Below are 12723 nucleotides of genomic sequence, written 5' to 3' on the forward strand. Positions count from 1 at the left end.
ATGCGATGCATTGTTCAATCGTATACACGGCGCCGGGTGAGCGTGCAAAGTCGGACTGATCGGTAACTTGCTAGGTGTGAGGCAAGAACCAGCGCACTCCAGGTAGCAGGGAGGAAGTACGTCAAACTGATGCTAAAGAGAAACTTAACTGCAACATGTAAGAACTTTACCTTATGAGCAAATCTGCGGGGACCACCAGGGCAGGAAACAGGGCTATGCCCAACATGCTCCCCGGGTCAGAGGATGCCTGTGATGCTCCGGAGGCCTCAGGACACACTGCTGTGCTACAGTTGTGCCTGAGCTGTAAGGACAGTTGACCTGCTAATAGTTTGCTTTTATTTTTTCAAGTGTGCCTTAAACATTGCAAAGGCGCCCATGCACGTATCTGAGCTAAGTGTCCCTCTGCACTGGGTCACTGCCTAGTGTTTGACACTCAGCCCACCCTTCGATTCTTTCCAGTTTCTATACACTTTGATTCTTTCCATTTTTCTGTATTTCTTCAACTTTCTCTAAGTTCTACCCACCTGCCTCATTTGCATTGATTTTACATTTTTGGACTTTTCTCATCAGGGAATAATAGTTGCACTGTTGGTATATTCAGGGAGCCTGACGTTCTCATCACCTGTGTTTCTAGCTTCTAGCTGTGGCTTTAACCAAGTTGGAAGCTAGCTGGGAATTTTGGCAAATAGAAGCCTAGAGACCAGTGAGACAGACATCCAGAGTTTATTCGCCCATGAAACGAGTAACGTCCATATGAAATATAACTGAAATTATTTGCTGGGCGGCCAACCCTCAGAATAACCCACCTGGTTGAATGTTGCAATGAAATCCATCATACCTATTTCTTCCCATATCCTCCTCCTATTCACAAAGCCCAGGGGACCGGTGTAGCCCTAGATTGTGGTGAATTTAGGTTCTCTTCTGTAATACAGAGCGTCAATTTAAGCTAGTCAATTTAAACATCCTAAAATAGATGAGGATCACTGGTATCAGGGATGGAACAGCCTGGGGTTGGGAGGTGGCTAAGAAAGACAGCATCACTGCCAGGCCTCCCACGTGCATCAAGCAAATCCTTTCCACTTCCTTCTGGCCTCACGGCAATCTGTGATGTGGTGATCAACACGTAGGATGAGGAGGGATTTGGACCGGTCTCGCAGGATGTGGTAACTTACACGATAATAACTTCTCTCAAAAGTCACGATTTATTGAAAAGAGGTTCTATGACACGTGAAGGCAGAGCACTGGATAATTAGCCTTGAGCATGGGAGCCCTCAAGGTTATATCCAGAAGCGGGGGTACCAGCTAAGGCAGCAAAGGATGCAGAAGGTTTGAAGGGACTATATAGACACAAGGTTTCAAGACGACCCTAACACTGATGTGGTCAATTAGTTAGTTGAGTCACCAAAAGTGAGTAATTGATAGTGGTATGCAGAAGTCATAACATGACTGATTTTGGCCTTGGGGTACAAAGCCTGCACTATTGGTCAGTACTCCTGAGTAATGTAAAGAGGTAATTTGCACATTATTATTCTTTGTGGGAACACTGGGATCTCTGAAATAGAAAATCATGGTTTAGCCTATAATTTGACTGACTTCCGCTATTAGCAAGGAGTTTTAAACTGAAATGTTAATTCCTTCTCTTTGTGAAGATAATACTTGGCTTTTCTGCTTATGTTCTACAGTTTAAAAAGTTGAAGATGGATCGGTCCAAAACTCAAAGCACCCTTTGAGAAGTAGGTGATTTCAAGAGTAAGACCCTACAAGATAAGCCTGGAAAAATATCATCGTGCTAAAGAAGCAAAGAAGCATTCTGGAACTCCGAGGGGTGTGACAGAAGAACCCCAGAACCATTAAAGAGGAGCCCAAAAATGGGGCAATTTGAGCACCAATAAAGATAATAACAAAACCTGTGAAAGAGTGAATTATAGGTTTAAATCCAGACATTCAGAAGGAGGCATCAAAAAACCCCACAACACACAAGTCACTGATTGCCGTTGGAGAATGCAGGGAACCAACTCGTTATTTTGAAAAGAAATTACACATGTATCCTGCCTTTCCTGTAAGAACTGTAGCTCAGAGTGACCAAACAAATGATGGGAGAAGTTAGTCTTTATGTGCGTATTCCAGTAACAGATGAAGACATAATGATAAAATGGGAATATTATCAATATTGTCATTTGCAACCTCTGATGAATTAATAAATGCAGGCAACAATGATCCACAGCAGCTTACACCGCAGAAGAAGAGACGGGAAGACATGAGATGTTTCTTAACGGAAATATACGAAGTCAGTTACGAAGGAGGATTGCCTAGAGGATCGCATCTAAACCTGATTTACCTCTACATCTACCTGCCGACTGTCAGGGAACACAAGAGACAGAGGGTCATGTTAAAGGATCTTAAGGATAAAATTAACCCCAATTTAGACTGCAGAAAAGTCTACAGAAAAAAGCCAAAAAGAAACTCTAACATTCTTTACCCCCAAGGTTGCAAGGAAAAGAAAAGAACAGGAACCTACCGACTAGAGACCAGAGGTTTATCAGCCCATCCCAGTACACAATCAACAGGCATAGTGGTGGCTTGGGTGCTGAACTCCCAAGAGAAACTCATGTCTGACTTCAAACCTGACTTTCAAATGGGGATCATTTAACTGCTTAAAACCAGAGTTAACATGTCTTGGAGGCCATAGGTTCCATGATCTTTCACGAGCACCACCAGGTCGCACCTTGAACTGCTTCCCCACTGAAATGTCTCTAGAGTGCTTGTGAATTAGAAGTGGGTCTGTGGGTGGCAGGGAGCAGCGTTGAACCAGACACCTGGGGACGTAAGAGCAGCTGCTTCTGGGACTCATCCTGTGACCACTCAGCAGTACTCACGACAACACACCACATGCCTAGTTAAGTGGTATTTATTTGCCTTCCTAAGCCACCAGCACACACTGTTTTTTTCTCTATTTTAAAAACCTTGATGTTGATCTGACATATGCTTAGCTCTGGGATTACGCGTGTAATGTCTTCAGGATACTGCTGAATGAAAAGCAAAAATATTTATTTGACCATGAAACTGAGTGCAGATTATCATACATTGGATCCAGTTGGGAAGACCGAGGTGAATGTGATGAGACCAGGGCAGAAGGCAGCAGGATATTTTTTTCCATAAAAAGAATCCACAGCCCAAATATGCTCAAAGAACAAGGATCGGCTCATCTTCATGGTAAAACAGATCATGTTTTACCTTTACTGCATTGTGTACGCATGATCTGCAAACCCCAAGGCATATCCTTATAATCCAATGTCAACTGATTAGTTGAAACCTCTGTAAATACAGAGGTTACCGCTTGCCACTGAATGTAAGAATGAAGGAAAAAGGTAGAAATCCAGATCTCTCTGGCCAAGTTCTGGGAGGTTGGGGATATGACACGAAAACTAACAAAGCTTATTATTATTATTTTTTTATCAGAATGTTCTATCAGAATCAGCTGAGTGGTTAAAAAAAAAAAACTGATGTTAGCAACCTAACATTCTTCAAGGTTTTCATCAAAGATTCAATCTTCCAAAAACTGTTCTCTAATATTCATTTTATAATAATCCTTCTGTTACTTTGTTTTTGCAGGAAAGCACTGCCATATATTTTTATATATTATTCTCTAATTATTCAGGTGTGGCCTCAGATATATCTCTGTCTTCAAAGGCATAGCAAATCTTCCCAAGAGCAAAGAATGAACTTGAGTCCCTCATTTCTCTTAGTGTAGTGGTACAGAAACATCAAAAAAGCCTTTGCTGGGAAAAAGAAGAAAAAAATGGAGGAAGAAAAGGAGGGAGGTGGGGAAGGTAGACCAGCAGCACGTGTGAGTCTGAAGGCTGAATGTTACATCGTTGCTCGTGCTTTCATTCAAACAAATAGTATTTCCAAGATTACATTTAAAGACAAATCTTTAGACTACCCTGAATGTCAAGAAAAGATGTATAGTTTGTGTAAATTAAGATGAATGAATGACTTCATAGTATCGGGCCACAGCAAGTAAATACACAGTAAGTGTAATTATCCAAGGAACGTGGTGCAACCTACTGAAAAATGGACCAAGGGACCAGCTGGCCTTCATTCTGGTGCTATCACCATTTCACAACCATGTCTTCTTTAATGCACCTTGTGATTCTTCCCAAAGGTTTTTCTTTTCTCCCTTTTTAAAGCCAAACTAAAAATGACTTAATCAGCTCTTTGATAATATGTACATTAGAGACAAATCAATTCACCCACTTTAATAATGCTTCTTACTAGTAATAAGTAAGATTACCTCTGAGTAATTTGGTGAGAGATATTTCCCGTTGCACTTGGCAATGCTCCTCAGGATTTTTAATGCTTTATCTCCTTTCTTCCGTGTAATCAGCCAGCGGGGAGACTCAGGAACCACCCTGGCAAGAAGAGAACTTTTTTGAGTTTTATCTAGTAATTTCAACACCTAAAAGTTAATGGCTTGAATTTCTCTATCAAAGTGGATCTTGTGATTAGGTATAAGTTTAGGAGATTCTGAGAGTTTAGAATAAACTCTCTGCAACATAAATTATCTAAAAAATTTTATAATGGAAGGGAAAAATGCTCACTTGATAACTGAATCATTGGTCGTAATAAAAATAATCAATATTGCATTGTCCTTGATTATACATTATGAAATGTATAATGTATAATCAAGTGTCCTTGATTATACATTACGAAAAGAGCTGGGATTTAATGAGCATTTAGGAAAAGATGAAGACCCAATTCATGTAAACTGATTGCCCTATATATTAAAATTAAATTAAAGGAATGATCAAAATACATTCACTACAATAAGAGTCAAATGCATATAACCTGTAGTTTTCTGATAGCTTAATTTTCTCATGCTCTTAACATTTTCATATTCCTCAGGAGATTCCCAAATAATACTAATTTGCTCAATAGAACACAGAGAGAAGCAAATAAATTTCATTGCATTTAATCTGCATGTTGAAATATTGGCAGATATGGTATGTTGCCTTACAGTGTTCAAGAAGATATTACAAGATAGCAAAACATAATTAACACTTTATTTAGATTTTCTGCTTGGATACTTTGTTAATTTATTTTAATAACAACTATGAGTCAAATAATAATCTCTATAAATTCTCAATTCTCTAGAAATACTCAAAGCCCATAGTCACTCTGGAGATGTTAGGAAATCTTAGTTGCTTTCATTTTCATGGTGGTTCAGAAGTGCAGACTCTACAATTCTTTGGAATAAGAATAAGTTCAATAATGACCAAAACCACTTTACCAGTAATAAAGGAGGAAGAGAAAGCTGGGCAGCGTTATGGCTAGCTGGATCCCTTGCCAATTTGGGATAAAGTAGGCAATTCCAGGGAGAATTATGATTCCAAGGGTGAAGAACATTTGGACCACTATTCCCACAATTCTCCTTTGCTTTGAACCTACTATTTCTGTTACTGAAGGAAAACAAACACAGAGGTTAGGGAAGCTGAAGACCAGCTCCAAAATAAACAAACAGAGACATTACATCTGTCATATCCATTGGTATTGCTAGAATGCTACCAAACTCTGAAAGGTACCACGGCTTCCATACGTGCTGGCACTATGCTTTCTGCTCCCTCTCTCCTCTGCCAGTTATAGGAGAGCGGGTGCCACACTCATCCCACATACCCAGGCCAGCACTCTTCTGGGTATACAAAGAACATATGTGTTGATTTTAGGAAAGCGTACGTGATGACTATTTTATCAACACAGAACTGGAATCAACTGGCTAGCTTTCTATCACAGTAGTTCTAAAGATTTTCCTATTGTAGTCTCCTTAGGAGATTATTTGTAAGCATTTTTGAGCATTATAATCCTACAAATAATTTTTTTCAAGATCACCACATAGTTTCTATTAAATGATAATTCTCCCCACAGCACTGGACTTTCCATTTATGTGATATTTCTTTAAAAATCACATGGGGGGATTTTACTGCATACCTTCTCCCCCTCTATCCCCCCAAACTCATCCTTTTGTATCTGTCATTCATTCTATTCTGACAATCCTGGGATGTGCTACCTTAGTGGTGCCCTAAGATCACAACTTTTAAAATTTCCTTAAAAATACTTCACATTCCAAAGTCATCCCTTCTCTCCAGCCGGCGACAGGCAACCGCCCAGCACTCTCTCTCCTTCCCCATGAAAAGATCTTCAGAGGGCCCCCAAAGTGGGCACTGCTTGGGGATGAACTGTCTAGCAGTAATGAAAGGGACTAGAAGCCTAACGATCTGGAGCAATAATCAAAAACAAGCGTTTGCATCTCCCTACTCACAAATCCGCCGTGACCCTCAGAGCAGGTAGCTGGTCCTGAACCTCCCCAGAGACAGAAGCAAAGTAGCAGCCAGGACTTTTCTCAATAAAATGAGCAAAGAGCAACGGAAAGTTTTTCTTTCTTTCATACCCTGAAGGTCAAACTTTCTAGTTACGTTTTTAGGTCAGATCTCCTTCACGGTAACAAGTTCTCCACTTGAGCAAAAGGAGTAGAATTAAGAAATAGTATCTGAGAACACAGGAATGTCATCTCAAACCCTATCACAGAAATACACAGAAAATGCATATTAAAAGTGTTTTAAGAACCACTGAAGTTTTTATAAAAATTGAACTCTAATGAAGCAAAGCAGTAAGGTGTTAGTGGTACGGCCATGCTAGAAAGTGGTTGGTTCACCCAAGTACTTTGTGATATTCCATATTTGGCAAGGTGGTGTTTAGTTTCCCAAGAGTCAGAATCTCACCCCCTCACCTTCTTATCTGCAGAGATCATTACAGTGGCAGCCGCCAAGCCTCCACATACGAGCCCCAGGAGGGCTGACTGGCCAGCACCGCCCAGCCACCTGCCCCTGGCTGTCACAGAGACACAGAGGCGTAGCAATGTCTTACCAATCACGTAGCAGGTCATCCATGTCCCTTTTCCAAACACACCTTGTAGGAAGCGGAAGACCACAAACACAGGGAAATTGGGTGCAAATGCCACCACAACACCGGTGACGCCGACACCGAAACAGGAGATTAGGTAAATGACTAGTCTGCCGTACCTTTTTGAGAAAGAGAGGGGAAGAAGTCACCTTCAACGTTTCCTTCAACACAGTGAGAAAGACTATCATTAGAAAGTTGTGAAAAGAGGTTTAAGTACAAAAAATTTTGTTTTTAAGACTGCATTACTGCAAGGTACAGGATTGTTGAAAATTCTACGTTCTATTTTATAGCAAAACCAGGGCAAATAAGAACACGTGTGTCTGAAATGACATGACAAAATGTAAGGCTCAGAATGCAATCTTCGGGATTGCAGTTTCCACAAAGATGCCGCTCTCCATCATGTCCAGTGCCCCCAGTGGCACAGCCTGAACACTTTATAGCATTTTTGTGAGTGGGGTGGGAAGGGGAAAAGGGAGAAGGCTCCAGGCCCAGGCTTCCGTTTTGGCTCAGTCAACAGCCAGCCCTGCAACCTTGGGTCCATGTCTTCAACAATCCAAGACTCAGATTTTGTTTGTTTGCTTGTGGGTTGCCCCCCCCCACCACCCCTTCTACAATGAGGGTGTAGAGGCTCAAATGAGATGCTGCTGTCTAGCTCCTTACAAACTACGGACTTCACGAACAATGGGAGCTCTTCTTAAGTTCGGCATTTTATCCTCACTGTTTACATAACTATGGTTAGAAGCATAGACAAGGGGCACAGATCATTATGTGCCATATTCTGGGATTCTGATATTAAGTGGTTCGGTATAGTTGTGCCAAATTATTGGCTGGTGGAAGTCTGTTATCCACGACCTTTCAGATATTTGAAAAAAAAATTTCCCATAGAAATTCCCGCCAAGTTCACATATGCAGCATCTTGCTTTGGTCAGCGGAGTGGAGACAGAAGTAGTCCTGGTTTATCTAGGTTTTGAAATTCACCGTCTGTCCTTCCTACACTGTCCTCTCCTAGCTATGTGGTCTATTAAATTGTTTCTTGTCCTTTCCTTCAACGACCTGAAGAAGAGAAGGAGCCGACGGATGGCTGGCCGGCGGTGAGGCAAGCTCATCCATGGGACTGTCCTCCTCTCCAAAGCGCTGAGTCATCTCTGAGGACAGCCACTCAGTCCCCTGCTGGGACACAGGTGGGAAAAGCCCTCCTTTTAATTGAGTCACTTTTCTTTGGACAATATATTTGCTAATTGTGAGAGAGAAGCAGGAGAAAGAAGAGAGAGAGAGAGAGAAAGAGAGAAAGAGAAAGTCACACGCAGAAGAGGATGTCAGGGGCTGCAAGAGAAAACTGATGAAGGAGCAGAGAAAGAAACCAAGGCTTCGACCCGCTCTGAAGTCCCGGTCTGGTTACACGCAGACCATCGATTGGCTAAAACATTTGGGGCATTTTTATTGTCTCCAATGAGCTAATTAATAGCAGTGGGCAGTTCTCCAAGACATACCCTCAGCACTGCGCCCCGCGAGCATGGCCACAAGGACCCACCTGGGCTGGGCTAGCCTGACCGGAGCGATAATCAGCCAGACACGGCCAATAGCCAAAGCTTCCTACTCCTGTCCTAAGGGACATAGAAGGAATAAGCTACTGCCCATATTTTCATAGTTAGAATTGGCATAAAGGAATGGAATGAAGAAAATAACCAACATCAATAATGTTTCAAACAGGAATATTTGAATAAAAAGCATGACTATCCTCAGTATACACACTTACCTTGTCTGCCATTACCGGTATATTTACGAATATTAAATGACAGATAAAATTCTTTTAATGGTCTTTGGAAAAACTCTTTTCGTAGGGTTTTTAACTTTTTAACTTGTTTAACTTGTAGAATAAAATACAGGGATTTCTTTGAAAAAAACATTAAGTAAAACGTATTTGGAAGGGGCAGACTTTGGCTAAATTAATCAGGCCACAACCAGACTGGAAGCACACAGAATCGACTCTCCAGGGTTTGGCCAGCCAGCATCTGCCCCACGATGAAGCGACTGCCTTTCTGGTGTGGGTTTCCATTCCGATGCGTGCAGTCCCACCGGGAGCAGCCCCATCCTTTTGTGCAGTTCAAGGAGTGAGGAGATGGAGCTGAACAGGAGAGAATTAGTCCAACCAAATCAGCATGAATGTCCCAAGTAGTAAAATTAAGACTTTTTCCAAGTTTAGCAGAAATTGTTTTCTAATGGTTAACATCAAACATTTCCACCTCCACACGTGTGCATCATGTTCTAGTGCTGTCGATGGCTATCACACCTGCGCCTACCTGTCTGCAGCATAGCCCAAGGTGAAGGCTCCAGCCAAGAAGCCCAGGTTTAGGATGGCTTGTGTGAGGTCCAGCATCCAAGCATTGCCACACACGAGGTCAAACTGGGAAAACAAAGCAAATACACAGGAGATACGTGACCCTGCTTATCCTCAAGACACCCGATCTTCTGTCTCAGTCAACGATCATTAAATATTTGCCCAAACACTCCTTAAAACTTTAAATGTATCGCATGCATATTCTTATATTGATATATAAATGTTTTGTCAGTTTCAATAACAGCCAAAGATGTAACTCACTGTATCCAACAGTCTAAATACTGGAGCCGTTAGCCAGCCACCATCACCCCATAAAAGCAAGCTATTCAATATTCTCAATCTGAAGTCAATTATTTTTTCTCTTTGAATTCTTATTTTTGTTCCCACATACTTACATCCTAATATTATAAGTAGAACATGTTTTATTGTATTTTGCATTAATGTGTATGGCATTAATGGTGAGGTAAATAAATACTTCTGTGCGTAAAAATTATGTACATAAATTGACATTCAATTAAAAAATTTTCCCTGTGACACTGTCTCTAAATATCTGCATCCTTTCTCATTGGGTTATAATTACAGTTAATAGGCCACAATGGATGAAAACACAAAATATGAGGAATTTTGAAAAAGATTTATTGCATGGGAATAACATTTTATTGGAAATGTACCTCTGTATTTCTAGAAGAATGTTAAGAAAAGCTGGGGTTTTCCAGCTAGTTCATGTAATCTGCAGAGGGACACTGCTTATTACCAGAACCACTTAAAGCTAAACACCAATTCTGTTCCCTTTTTTCATTTTTAAAAATGTGTGTGCCAGAAAAACTTGTTTGTATAAGTAAATTAATGAGAATGGTGAGAGTTTAGTTAAAGCAACATCATTCAGTTCTTCTGGCTCCTTCTCAGGTACATGCTGAGACTCACACAGCAATCGCTCATCAAAATCAGTTTTACTTTTCTGTTAACTAACAGGCCATTTAAGTTCTCCTATAATTTTGCTACATGGAAGGAAAAGGAAGCCACCACACTTACAAAAAGTTGTTTCATCAAATACTAAGGCAATTTACTTTCTTCTTTACCTTCTTAGTACCCAAACCAACAGTCCAAACTGTCCTGTTGTTTGGTTCCCCACAGGTTTTTAAACCTCAGGTTGGTGCATCACAGAGGGGCAGGAGAGAGGTAGGATTCCTTTAGCAAAGTGGGAGAAGCTCATTAGGAAAAAGGACCTGTATCTTCATTGTACTCAGGAAGATCCATTTTGGACCTATAGGAGCTGAGGCTCTTGGCAATGGACTCGCTTCAAAGTACCCTGACGCTCCACCCTGTGACTGTCTTTGTGTACCTCCAAATGGCAAGCTTGCCCCAGCTTGAAGACCTTTAGTAAATACACATTCATTAGCAAACTGTCACACTTATTTACGGAACCCAACTTCTTGTCTTGGTTTTATGGCTAATGATCTGTCACTTAACACAGCTGGAAAAAACCAGGAGCATGAGTAGCTAGCCCACCTCACAGAGCTGCTGGAAAGACTTACGGAGATTAAAAAAGTCAAAAAGATCTACATATACACACGTTAGTAGGAACTGTGGTGATTTAAAGGAGTTTTTATCATCCATGTAGGTACTACTTTCTCAGGACACAACAGTTTTATTTTAAGTAAACTTGCAGATGATTAATTATGTGAAATAATTTCCCATTGGAATTAAATGCACAGAGAATGCAATTAGAGGACAGCCACACACCAAAGAATGAAACTGGATGGCTTTTTTACACCATATACAAAAATAAACTAAAAATGGATTAAGGACCTAAACGTGAGGCCTGAAACCATAAAAATTCTAGAAGAAAACACAGGCAGTAATTTCTCTGACATTGGCTATAGCAACATTTTTGTAGATGTGTCTCCTGAGGCAAGAGAAATACAAGCAAAAATAAACTGTTGGGATTTCATCAAAATAAAAAGCTTCTGCACAGCAAAGGAAACAATCAACAAAACTAAAAGGCAACTTACAGAATGGGAGAAGATATTTGCAAATGACATATGCGATAAAGGGTTAATACCCCAAATATATATAAAACTTATAAAACTTAAAACCCAAGAACAAATAATCCAATTTAAAAATGAGCAGAAGACATGGGGGACACGTGGGTGCATCCGTCCGTTAAGTGTTTGACTTCAGCTGAGATCATGATGTCAGGATTGTGGGATTGAGCCCCACATCAGGCTCCACAGTCAGAGGAAAGTCTGCTTCTCTCTATCCCTCTGCCCCTTCCCCTGAGCACGCTCTCTCTCTCTCAGATAGATAAATCTTTTAAAAAATTTTAAAAATTATAAAAATGAGCAGAAGACATGAACACACATCCAAAATAAATAAATAAATAAAGAAGACACCCAGATGACCAACAGACACATGAAAAGATGTTCAACATCACTCATCATCAGGGAAATGCAATTTAAAAACCACAATGAAATATCACCTCACACCTGTCAGAATGGCTAAAATCAAAAACACAAGAAACAAGTGTTGGCAAAGGTGTAAAGAAAAAGGAACCCTCTTGGTGGGAATGCAAACTGGTGCAGCCACTGTGGAAAGGAGTGTGGAGGTTCCTCAAAAAGTTAAAAGTAGAATTATCTTTTCATCCAGTAATTCACTACTGTGTATCTACCCAAAAAATCCAAAAACACTAGTTGAAAAGTATATATAAACCCCAATGTTTATTGCAGCATTATTTATAATAGCCAAACTATGGAAGCAGCCCAAGTCCACTGATAGATGAATGGATAAACAAGATGTGGTATCCACACACAACGGAATATTATGCAGCCATAAAAAGAATGAAATCTTGCCATTTGCAACAACATGGATGGAGTTAGAGAGTATAATGGTAAGCAAAATAAGTCAATCAGAGAAAAACAAATGCCTCGTGATTTTACTCATATATGGAATTTAAGAAACAAAACAAAAAGAGAGAGAGAGAGAGAAACAGGGGGGAGAGAGAGACAAACCAAGAAACAAACTCTTAACTCTAGACAACAAACCGGTGGTTACCAGAGGGGAGATGGGTGGAGGGATGGGGGATGAAGTGAAGTGATGGGGATGAAGGAAGGCACCTGTTATGTTGAGTTCCAGGGATGTATGGAGCTGCTGAGCCATCATATTGTCTACCGGACAGTAACATTACACTGTATGTTAACTACACTGGAATTAAGATACAAACTTCATAAGAACAAACACACAAAAGAATGCACTAAGAATAAAAAAAAATGCACTAAGAATAAAAGTATATCACATCTCAGAAACCAAACAGGCAATTTAACTGCCAGAGAAAACATTTTGCTTCAGAAAAGTAGCAGCCAGTGTCAAACAGAAATTCCCAAAGAGCAGAATTTGCCTCCTCCAGCTGGACTTCAGATTAGCCGGGGAGG

The 12723-nt window shown here is 40.6% G+C and overlaps 1 protein-coding gene across 1 annotated transcript in view; it reads right to left on the reverse strand.

The window, feature by feature from the left end:
• SLC22A3 (solute carrier family 22 member 3) overlaps nt 1-12723 on the reverse strand; it is an 88916-nt gene that overhangs the window by 36772 nt on the left and 39421 nt on the right. Inside the window, exons 2-5 of the mRNA XM_004770906.3 lie at nt 9258-9361; nt 6922-7076; nt 5291-5459; nt 4295-4412 (exon numbers count right to left, since the gene is read on the reverse strand). Of these exons, the coding sequence (XP_004770963.2) occupies nt 4295-4412; nt 5291-5459; nt 6922-7076; nt 9258-9361 (546 nt within the window). The remainder of the gene's footprint in view (nt 1-4294; nt 4413-5290; nt 5460-6921; nt 7077-9257; nt 9362-12723) is intronic.

Source organism: Mustela putorius, unplaced genomic scaffold (assembly GCF_011764305.1).
Source record: "Mustela putorius furo isolate JIRA1106 unplaced genomic scaffold, ASM1176430v1.1 tig00000450_pilon_pilon_pilon, whole genome shotgun sequence".
NCBI classification, from domain to species: Eukaryota; Metazoa; Chordata; class Mammalia; order Carnivora; family Mustelidae; genus Mustela; species Mustela putorius.